We start from the raw sequence: 17,405 nt of genomic DNA, 5'->3' as shown, positions 1-17,405 counted from the left end.
AGTCCAGTTATGGCTTTTCATGACGTACAGTTTTCCCGGCTGAACTGCAAGCTGATTTCACTGGAGCTCCCAGCTCTTTCTTGACAGCTGTAGTTAAACTGATGAGCACGAGGCTTACACCTGGGGAATTATGGATTAGTCTTGTTTGTAAGGAAGCAAATATAAATTAGTGTGTTTATGCTACTTTTAAAACGCTTTTAATGAGGAATCATTTCCTATTCAAAATTTCAATCTATAATAATGCCATAACCTTGCTGAGCTCATTATCATGTGACTTGTTTAACATCATTCTTCAAATGGGAGACTAACACAAGCCAGTTGTTTTAAATTCTTGTGCACGTACTGATCTATAACTCTTTAACACAATGGGGCAAGACACCCTACTTGACTTTGTGTCGCATTTCTGTTTTGTTCTGTATTTTAGATGGAACTGATCTGACTTCCAACAGGTCTCAGAAGCAGCCAAACTGTCTTCTCCAGTAACAAGGCCTGGGGTCATCATGGCAGCAGGAGTAGCAGCATGGTTGCCCTTTGCCAGGGCAGCTGCCATAGGATGGATGCCAGTGGCCAACTGTCCGATGCCACTGGCTCCAACGGAGAAAAATAAGAGGCAGGATGAGCTGATCATTCTCAATGTGAGTGGCAGGCGTTTCCAGACCTGGAGGACTACACTTGAGAGATACCCCGACACTCTCCTGGGCAGCACCGAGAAGGAGTTCTTCTTCAATGAAGACACTAAGGAGTACTTCTTTGACCGGGACCCTGAGGTCTTTAGATGCATCTTAAATTTTTATAGAACTGGCAAGCTACACTATCCAAGGTATGAGTGCATCTCTGCTTATGACGAAGAGCTTGCCTTTTACGGGATCCTCCCCGAAATCATTGGGGACTGCTGCTATGAAGAGTACAAAGACAGAAAGAGGGAAAACGCAGAGCGGCTGATGGATGACAATGACTCAGAAAACAACCAAGAAGGGTCCATGCCATCCCTGAGCTTCCGGCAGACCATGTGGCGAGCCTTCGAGAATCCCCACACCAGCACCTTAGCCTTAGTCTTTTACTATGTCACCGGTTTCTTTATTGCTGTCTCTGTGATCACTAATGTTGTGGAAACTGTCCCTTGCGGCACGGTGCCTGGAAACAAGGAGCTTCCATGTGGGGAGAGATATGCTGTGGCTTTCTTTTGCTTAGACACAGCTTGTGTGATGATTTTCACGGTTGAGTATCTGTTGAGACTCTTTGCGGCCCCAAGTCGCTACAGATTCATCAGAAGTGTAATGAGCATCATTGATGTGGTGGCCATCATGCCGTACTACATTGGCTTGGTGATGACCAACAATGAGGACGTCAGCGGAGCCTTTGTGACACTAAGGGTTTTTAGGGTTTTCAGGATTTTCAAGTTTTCTCGCCATTCCCAAGGCTTAAGAATCTTGGGCTACACTTTGAAGAGCTGTGCCTCCGAGCTTGGCTTTCTCCTCTTTTCCCTCACTATGGCAATCATCATCTTTGCAACTGTGATGTTTTATGCAGAGAAAGGGTCCTCAGCTAGCAAATTCACCAGTATTCCTGCTTCCTTTTGGTACACTATTGTAACCATGACAACACTTGGGTGAGTATTACTTTTTCTTTTACTGAGCAGCAGGCAAACATATCTTAGGAGCCTGACTCCAGTTACTCTTTGAGGCTAAGCATGTTTCTGGGTGCATGTTCCAAAAGGGGCTGGAATTGTTACGGGCTTGATTCTTCTTTGCCTGTCAACTTCTGGAATTTATGCCTATGCAAAGTTGTATAAAACACAAAATGCACTTACACCCACTTGACAAATGCTTGGCATAAAGGTAACTGAATGCAGGAGGAGCAAGGCTGTGGAGTAGCAGGTCCTGTTTTGCACTCCGTCTGTAGGGGTGCAAAAAAAGACATGAGTGCAAAGCAGTTGGCAACTACAGCTTGTGTTTTTTCAGACATTCATTCAAGCCATAGATTTTACAAAAAGTCATTGATGTATATTTTGCCTCTTTTTGCAACATTGGTCATTGTTTGCTTGATTGCTTGACATGCCTGGAATTACAGGTTTGCTGAATTCAAATGGATGTTGTGGGCAGCTATACTCCTGAAAATATTCAGTGATCACCAGGATATGATGTGTTTTTACTTAATTGAGCAGGGTATGGGTTTCTTGTCTGTGTCTATTTGTGAGTTTGCAAAATAATAAGAACATACTGTAGCAGCTGCAGTAGAATTTCAAACACTTCTATGGACAGGTACAAAGGTAATGGTATGTATAATCAAAGCAAAGGAAATGTAGCCTGGAGGACACTTCCTTTTCTTCTTCTCTTATATTTCACTTATGTCTTATGTCAGATGTTTCCACTGAGATTATAGATTTGAATTTCTGTTGCTCTGAACTAAAACCTTTGTAAGAAGAATGACCAAACCCTTACCGTGACAGGATTGTATAAAAGAAAGTAGGCTTTATAGGTTGCTGCTTCAGGCACTTACAAAGTTACAACCTAATGCAATCTCTGAATTCCATACATCAGAATAATATGCTAAGTTTATAGTTGCTTTGCAAACAGTTTTCCCACTGGAGAGTTCACACAGTTTAATATTCAGATTTAGACAATTCTCATTCTTGTAATATGGTGACCACTTTTTCTCTAAACTGCTTTTGATTTTAAACACTTCTCTGTGCCTATTATGCATGAACAGACTCACAGTAGCACTTTAAAATTACCAAAATCATAATTCAGCTGTCAGAAAGGCGGAGAATCTCAGCATATGAAAATTGTAAGCGTTGAATTTCTTCATTAAGTGAAAATGTAAAATGTTTGCCATAGTAACTAAAAGATCATTTTTTCCTCCTGTTTCGGCATCTAAACAAAGCTTGCAAGTTTGGCTCATGTCTAAGTGGCAAAAGCTAAGTTCTTTGCCCCTGGAAAAGCAGTCAGTGCTCACTTAGAAATCTCAGCTTGGACTTTGGATCCCAGCCCTCCCCTGATCCTTGGTTTAGCTTTCCATGTTCTGGCTCAGCCCATCCTGATCAGTCCCCACCTGCCAGTCCCCACCACAGTATCTGAGCAACTTCAGCAGGGCGTGATGTCCTGCGGCAACCTGCCACGGGTGGCTTGTTCGCACATCCTCTCCCCATGAGGGAAATGCATGCAAGTATAGCTCTATCTTCTGGTTTCTGTTTAGTAAGGATCACTTCTCTCTTTCTGTCCATACACACATGCACATCCATACATACATTGCTGTACGTTCGTGAGGGGGAAGTTAAGGTCAAAGAAACATTTGGCGCTACTTGGGAACAAATCTACTTTGTAAAATGTAAGCAGCATGTGCTGTAGCACAATTAATTCTCTGTTCCCATCAGTGACTTGGTCTTTTTCTCTTTCTTTTCCTTTTTGAATACACGGATAGACAAAACAGAGTGCTGTTGAGCACTTCAAAGTGTCCTCAATCTGTTGTAATCACAGAAATTACAGATGAATGAGTGCTTTAAATGGGTTGACAAGAATTCAAAAAATTAGACATTTAAACATGGCTTTGTAAGATTTCATTGGAAAGGGACCTAAAAAGTGCTATCAAAGCACTAAAGCTTAAACATCTAGTATTACTGATCTGGCACTTTTTGTTGGAAGATTTTAATTAAAATAGGTGTCTTTAGCAAATAGTCTATTAGCTGAGATTGCTGTCAGATCACAGGGTTATAAGAAACTCAGAAACCTAGATAACAGCAGACACAGAAGAGAGCTATATATGCTCTCTGACATCTAGCTACCCATGATCTCATCCATCAGGTATTCAGCACCTTCTTATCCAAGCAGCAAAACCCAAACACTTCACTGCCTTGCTAAAACCTATACTAGAAGGAGAATCATCACTACGAGCCCTGTTGGGCTTTTATGGCTTATGAACCCTGTGTGGCTTATGACCCCATTGGGTTTTTAACCCACTTTCCATCAGATGAGCTCCGCAGAGCTCCTGCTGGATCCCCGCAGACAGGCACTTTTGGGGCTCGCTGGCTGAGCTGCTGTCGGGCCGCTGCCGCGTCCCAGCTGGGGCGGTGCGCCGGACACACGGAGAGCGCCGAGCGAAACGAGTCGCTGCCGGAGTGCCGGTACCAGCCCTCGGCGCGCGCAGTGCCTCTGATACGGGGGTTAACATCACTGCACAGACGCAAAGGAACCGCAGAAATGAAACATTTGGCCCCAGCTCATTTCCATCTTCCCGTCTCGCACCGTGTGGCAGAGGCAGTCAATATCCCTGGGCCCCCTTTCTCCCTACAGATTCTTTCAGTTTTGACAAATTGGCATTTTCATAAGAAAATTCATATACATCTCTCCTCAGAAGTCATTTAAATATGTTTGGAAGGATCCTGTTACTAATGAGAGTACTGGCAATTCCTATCTCACAGATACTGCCAAAAATGCCGCCAAAATCTCTAACGTGCTTCTTAATACATCAGACTTTGCCTATTTAGCGGTTGCCAGTTAGCTGCTTGCATTTCAGCAGTGTTCAGAGCTCTTATAAATATCTTAAATGTTATCCCTTTATTTGCCTTTAAAAATTTAGCAAGAATTTAGAACAAGAAACTATGAAGTATGCTGGATTTTAACTCAAATGTACATATGTATGCTTTTTTTTTTTCTTTTGAACACCGAAACATTTAAATCCAGATAACTGAGCATTTTCCTGATACTGGAATTTCATTGTTTGTAACAGATTGGTTCATAAGCTGATTTGGAATATGCAGAATAACTTTTCCCATGCTATTAAAGCATTTAAAAACTAGCTCAGAAAACAGAGAAAGTTTACTAACAACAGATAAACAGATCTAGCCTTAGGAAAGCATTATCAGATGTTCCAGTTGACTAACATTAATAATAAAAAAATCTAAGCCAGATATTTGCTGGTGCAAATTAAATTAATTCAACTGAAACCAAGAAGCTGTGGTAGCTTGTACCAGCCAGTCTCTGCCCTTTAGCCTTGTATGCAGTAATAATATAGAAGGTCCCCAAATGGTTTTTCCTTTGAGCAAATGACAAAGCAGCAAGAACAAAAATGAAAATCCTTCAAAATTTAATACAGAGTTTTGTCTCTTTTGCTCAGAATTTCACTTTCAGGTTTTTTCTCCTGTCATCCCAAAGACAAGCATTACATTGACTGTCCTGGTTCTTTGCAGTTTTGCATCAGTTTTCTTTTGGTGAGAGTCTATTTATTTTAATGGAGCTCCACTAGTTTACACTGACTGGAGGTTTTGCCCTCGCCTGCTGCTGAAACCCTTTGAGCATAGAGCTGTCGGGTGGCCGACGAAATGCCGCGGCTGCTTCGTGTACGGCACAGCTGCCGCGAGGCAGAACGGCTCAGAGACACCCAAACCCCCAGCTTCGTGCAGGGCGTCCGCAGCACCTCTGCAGAGCATGAGCATCTCCTGCCCATTCCCCACCAGAACAAACCGGCTGCAAGAGTGAACACCTTAGGCATGATTCATATTAAATATATAACCAGTGATTTTGATGGAGCTGTCTATCTTTCTGAAGGGTGCATGAGCACGGTCTTTCCAAGAACATCAAAAAGTAGGGTTGGATCTTGAAACTCACTGCTGTAAAACTCTCCTACTGCACTGTAAGTCAGTTATTCCAGATTCGTAAAGATACAATTGAATTTCCAGATTGACCCATAAAGAAAAGCAATAAAAAAGCATTTCCCACTGAAGACGAAGTACTGCATAAAACAGAGTAAGTGCTGCTTTTGGTGGGATTACTATGCAAATCAGGCACAAGAGTTTTGAGAAATCTAAGATGACTTGCAAGCTCCTTAGGTAGCTAACAACCCAAGGAGAAAGGTGCAACAATTTTTCTGGAATGGGAAACAAAGCAATGGAATTAAATTATACTGACCCTGCATCTCTGATCCCTCTGCTGTGCTCATCAGCCCTGGTTTAACAGAGGCTGGTTTTAATTTAGCATGATTTAAATTTTGCTCAGGAGGTTTTATAATTAAAGCATTATTCTTGGGTGCATCTTAAATCAATCTGAATTACTGAAACAACTATTCAAAATTAATTCAAAATCAGCTATCCAATTCATGCAGAGACATCTTTCTCAAGAGGCCAACAGCTACCTATCCTCTCTCTTGCCCTTCTGTAAAATGCCAATAAAATAAATATTAGTTTTGCCACCAGCCTTTCCTTCTTCTGCAGGAGGTGCCGACCTCCTTGCCCTGCACGGCAGTAACGTGAGCACTGCCAAAAGGAGCTGAGAAACACGGTGATCGCTCCCATCATTAGCATGCATGTCTCTCTCTTGGCTTTTAGCTAACTTGATATGCAATAGCCATCAGTTTTCTATCTGTACTGAGAAAGTTTAATTACCATAAATTTTGTTACTTTGTTACCATAATACTGTTTTTATTTACTTTTAAATGATGTTTGATTTTGGATGGGGCAGCCTCATGTTTATAGGCCTGTCAACATGCCTTACAAACAAGGCTGCAGTGCTAGACCTCTCTCATGCAACTAAAACCCACACCATTTTCACCCAAAGAGCATATTTTTCTAAGCTTTTTATAGCTGTTTTCATTTCACCCAGCAACAGTATGTTTCAGACTCTCAGGCAGTATCTGTGACCTGCAATGTAGGAACCGAATTTTAGGTGTGAAAACCGAGCGCCACATTTGCCTGCACAGTTGCTGGAGAGAGGGGGGCTCCCGAGGGCAGATCGGAGCCTCGCGGCCGGCTCCGCCGCCGTATCCCGTGCCGGAGGAGGTCAGGGTCCCGGCAGAGGCACCGACCGCAGGCAGCCTCAGCAGCCCCCCTCACCCCCACCACAGCTGCCCCCTGGAGCATTTGGGAACAAAAGAAGAGAGGGCTGAAACACTGGCAGTATTTTCTGGAGGGAACTGGCACCGAAAGCTATGAGCCATTTGTGTCAAGAGACAGTAGTTCTGTGGACCAAAGAACAGAGGGTTTTGATGGATTTTGTCCGGGTTTGAGCCTGAGGATATTGTGTGATTTTCTAGTGTCTCACCAAGGCTCCGCGCCCACAGGGGTGGTCCCAGGAGAACCGCGATCTTCTCTCTGACTATCTTCCTTACAACTTGCGAGAACATCCTGGTTTCGAGATCTCTATCCCTCATTCAGATTTGGCTGCGCTTGGTCAATGGGCTCGACAGATGCACATCAGTGCACTTGGGCAACACAATCATACCTACATTATCCATTTAAGGAACCCAGTTAACCCTAGGAAGGCAAGAAGACAGCTTTGCCGGCCTGGCTATGTCAACAGCCTGATCTAGATTAAGATCTGAAATTTCTTACAGTTTTTATTATCAAAGTGTTTAGAGAGCAGGATTTTTTTTTCTATTTTGATTTATCTTCATTCAAGCTGATGCCCTGTGGTTCTGCAGAACGTGGGTGAGAGAGGGAACTGACACTTGATCAGCCATTTCTGAAAGAAACATCATTATTTGTTATGTTTATTTCTTGGGCTTTCTTTCTTATTGGTATTCAATCACAGGGAAGAAATAGGATGAAATTTAAGTAGTGAAATAGCGTGTGAAGTAGTTACGGCCAAACTGTTGACAGCTGGTCTAGCATAAAGTTACTGAATACTGACCACGTTTCTTGCAGCTGCCAGCTACCTTGTGAACAGAGATTTTTTTTGCAGTTATTTCTCCAATGCAAAGTATTGAAAACACTCAAGCTCACAGTAACCTTCATTCATCCTGCTTCATGCAAACTAAGAGGCGCTTGCAAAGTAAGGAAAATAATAAATCATCTCTGGAGCACTGCTGCTCTATGGGTTCTCCTGGAAGATTGCAGTGTGGCCCAGTAATCATATTTTGTGTGTCAGTACTTCAGTAACTGCCATTAAACTGAATCAGAAAAAATGCTTTAAAAGAAATGCTACTTTGCATATTTAACATCAGCGATGGAAAGATGGATGAGATGTGGGATGTTTCCTTTGTAATGCAAGGCTCTAAAATTGCGTCACTCTCACCATTTCCTGCAGAGTAAACAACTCTCATATCCACAGGCCAAAGAATAGCTTGAATTTAATATCAGGAAAGTCCAATCAAACAATGAATTGATGGAGCTATACAAAGAAGCCATTTTCTTGAGCCTTCGTTCTCTTGACTCCAGCTTCATCTTATATGAAATGTGTATCAATTTTCTTACTCTAATGGATTTACAGATATTGTGTGCAAAATGTCTTTGTATCAGAAACTACAGAGGGAACCTTTCCCTTCACTATCTTGATGTAAATATGAGGCAAGCATCTCATTTTTGAGCTATTTCTGTTCACCAGAACCCCAGAAGTATTAAAATACCCTTATTCATTCCCAAAACAAGTGGAATTCACTGGATTTTTCTCCATCTTAAAGAAAATATTTATCTGTCTTTAGGCTTTGCGTAGTTTTGGATATTTGTAATGACTGCACATATGTGCAAACACAACATTTTTAACGGGCAAGACAAAATAACTTTCCTTTAAGCTAAATTTGTTGCATGAGAAATGAGTTATTTTGAATAAGGCCAAGTAAAGGTACTGACTAAAATTATAATGTGACTATTAAATTTACCAGTGGGAACTTTGGCAAAGATGCATCTATAGCAACTGATTTAAGAAATTTTTCTATGCTTCTCTTTCTTTTTTTTTTTCACTTGCTTTCTAGCCTGCATCATAGTAAGTGCCTGAGAAATGCAGATTAAAGATAACACTGTATTTTCACTGGAGATGAAGGGAAGAGATTGGCTTGCTGACTGGACCTGAGCTATTTTTAGTCTCATAAAATGATAATTTCATAATAGCACTGATCCAGTAAAAAGTAATTAGTTTACAGAGATCAGTAGAAAGTAAGGGACACAGTAGCCACTGTCAGTATGAAAGCAGTGAAAGGGGAAGCGAAGTTAAAGGCCTTGCATCAAATTAGCCCAAACTAATTATGTCTCTTAGCTGATTACAGTTCACACAGTTGAAATCAGTTTTAAGTGTAAATTGCATAGCACAGCCGTAGCTTTCCCTTACAAGTACAGAGGGAATATCTGAGACCTGTGTCTCTGCAACCCTTACGGTTAGACCTCGGCTGAGGTCAATCCTCTACTGCGATGACTGCCAATAGCCATCCTAAGTCTTTACAGAAGACATCTGCAAATCACATGCTTAGTCAGATGCTTTCTTGGCATGGATTTAGTATGTGATCCCCCAAAATAAGAAATGAAAGTCCTGCCCTACTTTAATGTTAGGAAAGCAATAAAAAAAAAATTATTGCTATTTTTTAATGGCTTCCATCTGCTCTGGGCAGCTGAAACCAGAAGAGACCAAAAGAAGCTTATTTCTAAGCGATAGAGAAGCGTCTCAGGAACTGTAGTGAGGCTGCCTACTAAAAAAAGAAACAAACACAAAACCTGTGAGGTATTCAAAGCAACTTAGGCCTAAACAGCATTCTTCCCAGCCATCCATCACGCTTACGGCAGGGACTCCGGTCCTGGGGGAGAGGTTCTCCGCTGCCTCGTGGCTCTCACAGTGACTATTACCATTGCTACCAGTGCAAGTCAGCACTGATTTCAGGGGAGACTGTGTATTACTCTCATTTAATGCAGGCCACGTTTCCATATCCTTCCTACCAATCCATGCAGAAGCACACAGGGACAGAGCTGCCACAGTACATTAACAGAGGACACAGCAGCTTTATTTATTTTTCATGTAGCACAAGCCTCAGAAATGGAGATAACTGAACCTAGCTGTTGCTTTCCCTGCTACCCATGGAAGTACTCGGAGCACGTGCCCTTGTGCCTCGCTCTGGCAGCATCTCCAGGCCAGCAGAGGGGCTCTGGCACTACAAGGCCATCTCGTGGTGAACATCACAGCCCCACAGAAGTTCAAGAAGAAAAGAACTACGATGAGGTCGTTTATCCATTGCCCTCCCACCTCGAGCTGCTGCGGTATCCAGCACAGACACTTTTTTCTGTCAAATTCCACCACTTGCACTGTGAATTTATTAGTACTTTTCTTCAAGGCAGGCAGACTGCTGGATGTTTGCTTAGCTTAGTGGCAATCTCTCATCGCTTTCATACCATCCCACAGCAAAATACTGTCCCTGGGCTTCCTGCGGAGTAAGCGGTGGCATCCCGCATCATAGCAAAAGGGAAGCAAGACACTCCCAGAACAGGTACCAGGTCCCCATCACGATTTGACTGTCAGCTGTCAAATTAGCTCGCAGCAGTGCGTGGGAAGGACCAGGGCACCGCGGCCACCGCGCTGCTTCTGGGCATGCCGGTGCTTCTCCCCGGAGCTGCTCACGGGGGAAGGTGTAGACAGACAGACGGGACTTAGCCAGGACTGACAAACCCGACCTGGCCCTGCACACCAGCAGTGGGGCTGGGTGGCTGCACCCACCACTCCTGTTTACAGCCAGGAGCCCGGGAGCAGCAACGGGCCTCTGTTGCTCGATGACGAGGTGCAGAAAGTGCTCGTTTATGCCCTGAAATAGGTTCCTTGAGGAATCGCTGCGTTTCCTCACGCCGGGATTTCCGCACCGCACCGCTTTTACCACAGCCAGGACACAGTAACAAACAGGCCCTCTCTGAGCAAAGCCTTACGGTTTGAACAGATAAATCAAAGAGCAGGAGCAACGGAGGCAGAAAAGTGGTTCACCCAAGTTTTTGAGAAGAAAGCCGCAGCCTGAACGGAGCTCATCCTTCTCGCAGATGGATAACACCCGTGGGAACAGACTGCTGTCTGTTTAACTATTTACCGCTGCTACATTAGAACACATTCAAGGGCTGTAATTCACCTCTTAAGGTTACAAGCAAGTGTCGAAGAGTTATTTTAAAATCAATATCTAACAGAACGCTATTGTTCCAACATTAAAAACCTGCTGGGAAATTACTAGGAGGCATGTGGCAAGTCAAATCACTACCTGCCAGGGAAGGAAACAATTCATTACTTCTCTAAAAGGTGCAAATCTTTACTGATTTTTCAGCCTCCAAAATGATGCTGGAGCATCCGGCTCTTTCCTTCTGTCGTTAGTTTGTGCTCTCACTCCTTTGCTCCGTCTCTCTGCTAAGGACTTTCCCCACTTCCCGCACGGGCTGTGAGGAGCTCGGAGCTGGGCACCAGCACTGCAACTGTTGTCAGCTCTGCTCCTCTTCCTGACGGAGGCTGGTGCTTTGCGTACGAATTATCTCCCACCTATAAGCATCTGCAACAACAACAAAACCAAAATGGGCAGCCACTCAAAGTCATTTTATGAGCAGGCTCTTCACTGCGAGAATTCGAGACAGCCATTGAGTAGATCGCCTGGGGAAGCCTGCTGCTTTAATCTTGGCCTGCCATCTGTGGCAAAATTAAAACACAGATCAGCTTTAGCTTTTTGCCTTCAGGACTTTGGGAAATTTGGCTGATGCACGTCCCCAGAAAGCCCTTGAGAGGGATTGCTTGCTTCTGAAGAGAGCAGTCCTGCAGAATGAAGCTATGGCCCCTGAAATCTAAGCTTAAACACAGAAGTGTAGAGGTCTCAGTGCAATGGTGCTGTGGAGTCACCTAATAACAAGGTCGAATAATTCAAGTAATAAGTCTTACACTTACGGAGTGAAGCAGCTACTGGTTATTGAATGCGTACCGGCATATGGGTTTGCTGAATGCTCCTGTGCTAACACTAGAGAAATAACGCCTTATCACGGACGAACCTCACCAACCTTCCTTGCAATAGGCACGAGTCAACGCTGCCAGGTTCACTTTTTAACTGTTCCTGTGAATCAGACCTCAAAACCACTCTCAACATTTTGAAGTACACTTATTTTTTTATTACTGGTGGTTATTTTTCACATGCTTATTGCTTTATTCTTTCTGTACATGTGATTCTCCTTTACCATTTATAAGATACAAATTGCTGCTGCTTTTTCTCATCTTGCCTGTAGATACAGGCTTTCACATCAGATGTGAAAACAGCAGATGATAAAATCTTCAGTCACTCTCAGCCTTTAGAATTCAAATTCACAGCCTTGAGATAACAAGATTTCACCCCACAACCAGACAGTCCCTTTATTTCTTCTCTGTACTTAGGAAAACACTTCTTACTATTATTTTATTCTGTGTATTTTCTCACCCACTTGCCACAATCCCCATTTCCATCTTTATATGCTCTGTATGTAACTCATATGTTTAATTTGAAGACAACAAATCATCAATAGTACACATTTTTTTCTGTATTTGTATGATATCTAGTAAGGGAGCCTCCCTAAATACCATTTATAGTCACAATGATAAATACAAAATTTTTTCAATTATTTTTCAATTGAAAAGGAAAAAGCAAGCCAGCTATTCTTGCAACCTAATGCTTGGCAGAAGCAAGCTATCTTCAAAAGGAAAGCTAAAATGAGAGAAAGCTGCACTGAGCTGCTGTCTCCTAGAGTGCATATACATTAGTGTCTTAGTTTGGATCAGGAGTGCACTTTGAAAGCAAAACTCTCAATCATCCTGTCCTTAGTGCAGTTTGGCTCACATTGAGAAGAGGTTTCAGGGCATGCAAACTGGATTCCTTCTTGATGAAATACAGCTGAAAGATGCACTCCAGGAATGCACCTAATGTGCTCTTATTGCTAATGGGTGTTCAGGCCATGGAGCAGACTAGAACTTGTCTAAAATTAATCCTCCCTGAGAGGCGTACGGTACAGCTGCTGGGTCCTCTGCACCAGCGGTTTCATTCTAGAGATCAGCTCCTACTGAGCCACACTACTTGCTAATGCAGACACAAACTTACTCCTTCCCTGCATTTGATTTCAGAACTCATCCTCAATTTGTCATCTTGTTTTGAGTGTCTTTTGAGGTTTTGATGGTTTCTTGGCCTTTTGTCATCAATATTAAACTGAGAAAAGCTCCCATGGCTTCTCTTTTCCTCTTCAGAGAGAAGATAGGAGTAGGCTGTTGTCGATTTAACAGATTCTGACACCTCTGTTACTCCACAGTATGAGAGCCTTTTTCTAGTAATCAGTGTATGACATGAGTAGAAACAGGACTTAAATTTACCACTTTGAACATGAATCAATGAAGCATTATTGCCAACACACATCCTTCACTGTCACACATTTCGGTGGTTCTGTTGGTTCAGAAAGATTTAAAACCCTGTCTCCCACCCAGCTTTGCGCCTGCGAGATATCCTTTTTATCAAGCTCACTCTCTGATCTCTGCATAATTAACCAAGGTATGAAATCCCTAGCTTCTGCTGTCTATCTATGTGCTTTAAAACTTCCTGCAAGACCACTAGATTGTGTACAGATGGGCAATCATGGTCAGCTCACAGGAGGCAATCACAACTTTTACTTGGTGCCTCTTTCGTTTTCCTGCCTACTTACATCTGCCTAACCGTCTGTTCATCAATCCAGGGAGCATCCATCATGCAATAAGATGAGTTCCACTGAATCAGACACTCTGCTTCAGTTCACGAAACGAGCTGGCATGATATTCTAGCCTTGGCACGCCATATGCAAAAAACTTCCGCCCTTTTAGATATTTTCTGCTATAGAGGAATAGCAGATCAGGTTAAATAATGGAAATGTTCATTGAGCAAGACAGCTGTTGAATGAAAATATGCAGATCAGCTCAAATTAGGTAAAAATCACTTTTCTTGCAAAAGGTCAAAACAAGTAGTAGGCTGGGCTGAAGGGATACAAGATTCTGGGCTGCAGAGGGCTGAGCAGAATGAATTTCACCAGTAATGAGCTTAGTGAATAAGCTCATTACTTAATGAGCTCTATTGAATAAGCTTGATTTCCAGTCTAGGGAAAGCCTTCTGAATAGATAAAACGTAGGTAAACAGCTCCATAGGTTTACATCCAAAAAATATATCTGTAACTCAAGACCGAAGTCACTGTCATTGTCAGGCTTTCTTGAAGGTGCAGATGACAAGACTGCAATACTTGGTTGCTTACTTCTGACTGAGCGAAACACAAGCATACAGCAACCATAAATGGATGGATAGGAAAAGCATTATAAGGTAGAAGTTGTTTTCCAGTTTTGACCTTTCTTTTCATGCTCCTCTCCAAATTCAGAGGGAAACAAGGCTGCATGCCAACATGACTTGTTAAAACACATACGTCCTAATAACTTTCCTTTGGTGTTATCTTAGAACTGTTCTACTCTCCACATAAGTCAACATAGCACTGGACCAGGCAACCTCCAGAGGTCCTTCCCAACCAAAATTATTCTATGATTCTCTGAACAAATACGCCTAAAATGGTACATCTCCGTGGATCTCCATCTGAAGCCCTAACCTTACTTGTGTGGTCTGGGAAGGTATGTCAGATCAGATGCCAACTTAAAGGTCCTGAGGAATTGCCCAATGGAAATCTCACATCCATGCTGTCCTGTGACAGATCCTTTGGCCAATTTATTACAGGAAGGTATGAGTCTTCAAATATCTAGCCTATAAGGAAAGGTCCAGTATACATGCACATGCTGCTCAACGTAATTTTCTATTGTATTGGCTTGGAAAAGAAAGGAAAAAATGAGAGTTCAGAAAAGGAGAACAGAACTCCAGATGTTGAAAGAAAAATCTTTAAATCTTAATTTTGTCTTCCACATAGTAACATTTGTCTCTATTTTTACCATTTTTTTTAGCCAGCCAAAGATTTTCAGCAGATACACAAGTACTGTTATAACAATCCAGCTCCCATGTTCATCCCATTCCTAGATACTGCCATCCTTTATCTTGGCCCTTTATCATCTGAGTAGAGCTGCAAAATGCTTGAAGAGGAAAAGGGAAGTTAAAGAAAATGTTTAAGATCTGCAGTAAAAAACAACTCTGGTAATTTGGGGGGAAGAGGAAGAATTTTGAGGAGAAAACAGGTGTTCAGTCTTTAAAAAGACAAACATTTATACCTATGCATGCGTGTCCTTAAGCGCACGTGTCACAGAGTAAATAAATGTGCACACAGCTCGCTTGTACGTGTCAGTATAGAATCACATGAATACAGTGTGGAAGGCTGGCACCAAATGTACTGCGAACAGAAAATGAATCTCAGCGGCTTTTATGATTCATTTTTTGTCAGACACAAAAGCAGAGTCTGTAGCTTCCTCATTAGCCGTGTCCAGCGTGGTTCATTCATTACTGCAGCACATAAAACCTGCTATTCAGACGAGGCTATGGCTGTAGCTCTGTGCTTCGATCTAGGACTGTTTTACTGACAGCTTTGACAGTCTCCTGCAATTTCATGTATGCAAATAATTTTTTCATGGTTCTCCCACTCTGATCACAATGTGTATCAGGAGTAACTTCATCGTAGTCAGTGAGTTACATCCAGGAAAAATGAGCGTAAGTGACAGCTAAACTGGGTGCTGTGGATTTGAATAGAAAGGGATGTAATTTGGGAGACATATGGTGCACCACTTTTATAGGAAAGTCAGTATGGCAATAGATGCCTTCTAACTTTGGGTCCTACATAGAGCTGTATCTCATCTTTCATGTTTACCAGTGCTTTCCTCAGATATTCTGCAAATAGCAGAGATTTCCAGTCCTCAGTATTATATGCAGCTTTGTTAAGGCATTTAAGAGAACTGTTGCAAAGAATCTGTGCGTAGCCACTAATAACTGCTTCCTTGGCAATATCAAAACAGAGTGGGCAGACAGTGCTTGTACTACCTATAGCGCTTCACTATACAATAAATTAAACCCACCTGTTAAATCATCACAAACTGCGAGAAAGGGTATTTGTCTGAATATGCGTGCATACTGAATGCTTTATGTGCAACGTGAAGTACTTACGATGAAAAGTGTTGGCAACTAAAACCATCTCAGATGAGGATTGTGGAATTTTGTAGGAAACATGCGCAGCCAATGCATCCTCCGCTCGGAGGAGCAGCTTCCCAGAGCACGCAGGCAAGCAGACGAATGCAACCAGCAGCCACAACAGCACGCAGAAAGACGCACGAGACGCCGCACAGCTGTTAGGCAGTAATAGCGCCTTTGCTAAACTCAGCGTACAGTATAAGGCAGAGCTTAACACACATGAGTACTAACAGTGGTACTGCAGCACAGCAAAGCAGCAGGAGTTACAAGGCAGCGCTAGTCGAGTTTCTCCAGGAAGAAGCGGGCAGACAGCTTTCCTCTACCTTGATGCGCTTCATTTAATTCATTACTCTTAACTTGCCTTCAGCCTCATTGCTGGGATTGCCAAGAAAGCATCCGCCTCTTTCTCTAAAGGTTATCATCATATTTGATACAGAATACCATAAAACATATTGTAGAAGTGGGATGTCTTGTGTCCTGCATTTCTGGAAAATGTTTCTCCCTCACGAGCTGTCACAGTGGTTTAGCGTAATGGGCTTCTGAGGACCAGACAGAAATGTCAAGGGACAAGGTGAGGGTTTTTGTAGATGGCAGCTATCATTTCCCTCATCCGTTCCTCTCACCAGGGAAAGAGATAAATGAAATGACAACAGCATCTTTGCCTTTGTGCAAGCTCTCACTCTGATTCAGAACAAAAAACTTCATGTGAACAAAGGAAAATTATGGTAACTTTGCTCCTCCCCCAGCAACTTTCAGCAGATGTTTTGGGAGGATTTGATGACCATTTGTCAATTAGTTTTATGAATCTCTGTGCAAAGATTCTTAGCATCAAGTGAGATTTCTTAAATTCAGCCTCTGCTGTGAAATGACAGAGGTCCAAAATGTTGTTCAATGTGTTCTGCCCTTCCTGGACCCCTGAAAGCAGGCAGCTGGTCCCGCTGCAGGCTGAGATGCAGCAAAGTCACACTCTCTATCCCACTTTTAGTTTTGGTGGCCTCAGGAATTAAATGTGAACTCCTACAAATAGAAAACGATGCCCTAGGGTTCACATATTGCTAGCTGCTAGGCAACAAACTTTATATTTGGGGGAAAAAACTATGATACACCGAATCCACAGCTTTCTGGAAGTTAATCAGGTAAACACGCTTAGTCAAATATCCCTCTCATTCCAAATTTGGACATGTTCCAGCTATAATTCTACTGCAAGATAAGCACCGCCTCCATCGCACAGAAAGAACTGAGAGAACTGAGGTCCAGGGAGAGAAGGTGACTTGACAGTGGTCATACAGTAAGTCTATCAGTAATCAGCTCAGATGGCTTACTTCCAAACTTGTAATGCAATCTAAATAAAATATCAAAGGACCTGATCTCCCCTCGCAGATAAAAAGGCAGATTACTGAAAAAAATCACACAGAATTTTAGATGATAGAATAAAAGATGTTCTACAGCTCTATATTTTCCTGCTTTATAGGGAAATACCAAAAATAATTTAGCCAAATACAAACAGAAGTTGTTGCCTTCCCAGAAGCTGATTTATTATGTAATAATAGAATGCCATAAATAATGAATCTTCGATATCATCATGCCAAGAAATGTATGTGTGTGTGTAAAGA

The 17,405-nt window shown here is 42.5% G+C and overlaps 1 protein-coding gene across 1 annotated transcript in view; it reads left to right on the top strand.

The window, feature by feature from the left end:
• The first annotated feature begins 500 nt into the window (after window positions 1-500).
• The window catches only part of KCND3 (potassium voltage-gated channel subfamily D member 3), a 138,777-nt gene continuing 121,872 nt past the window's right edge, over window positions 501-17,405 (top strand). Inside the window, exon 1 of the mRNA XM_013943598.2 lies at window positions 501-1,609. Within this exon, the coding sequence (XP_013799052.1) occupies window positions 501-1,609 (1,109 nt within the window). The remainder of the gene's footprint in view (window positions 1,610-17,405) is intronic.

This window comes from Apteryx mantelli, chromosome 25 (genome assembly GCF_036417845.1).
Source record: "Apteryx mantelli isolate bAptMan1 chromosome 25, bAptMan1.hap1, whole genome shotgun sequence".
Classification (NCBI taxonomy): Eukaryota; Metazoa; Chordata; class Aves; order Apterygiformes; family Apterygidae; genus Apteryx; species Apteryx mantelli.
The sequence above is the reverse complement of the archived record's forward strand: the minus strand, read 5'-3'. Positions and strand labels throughout refer to the sequence as shown.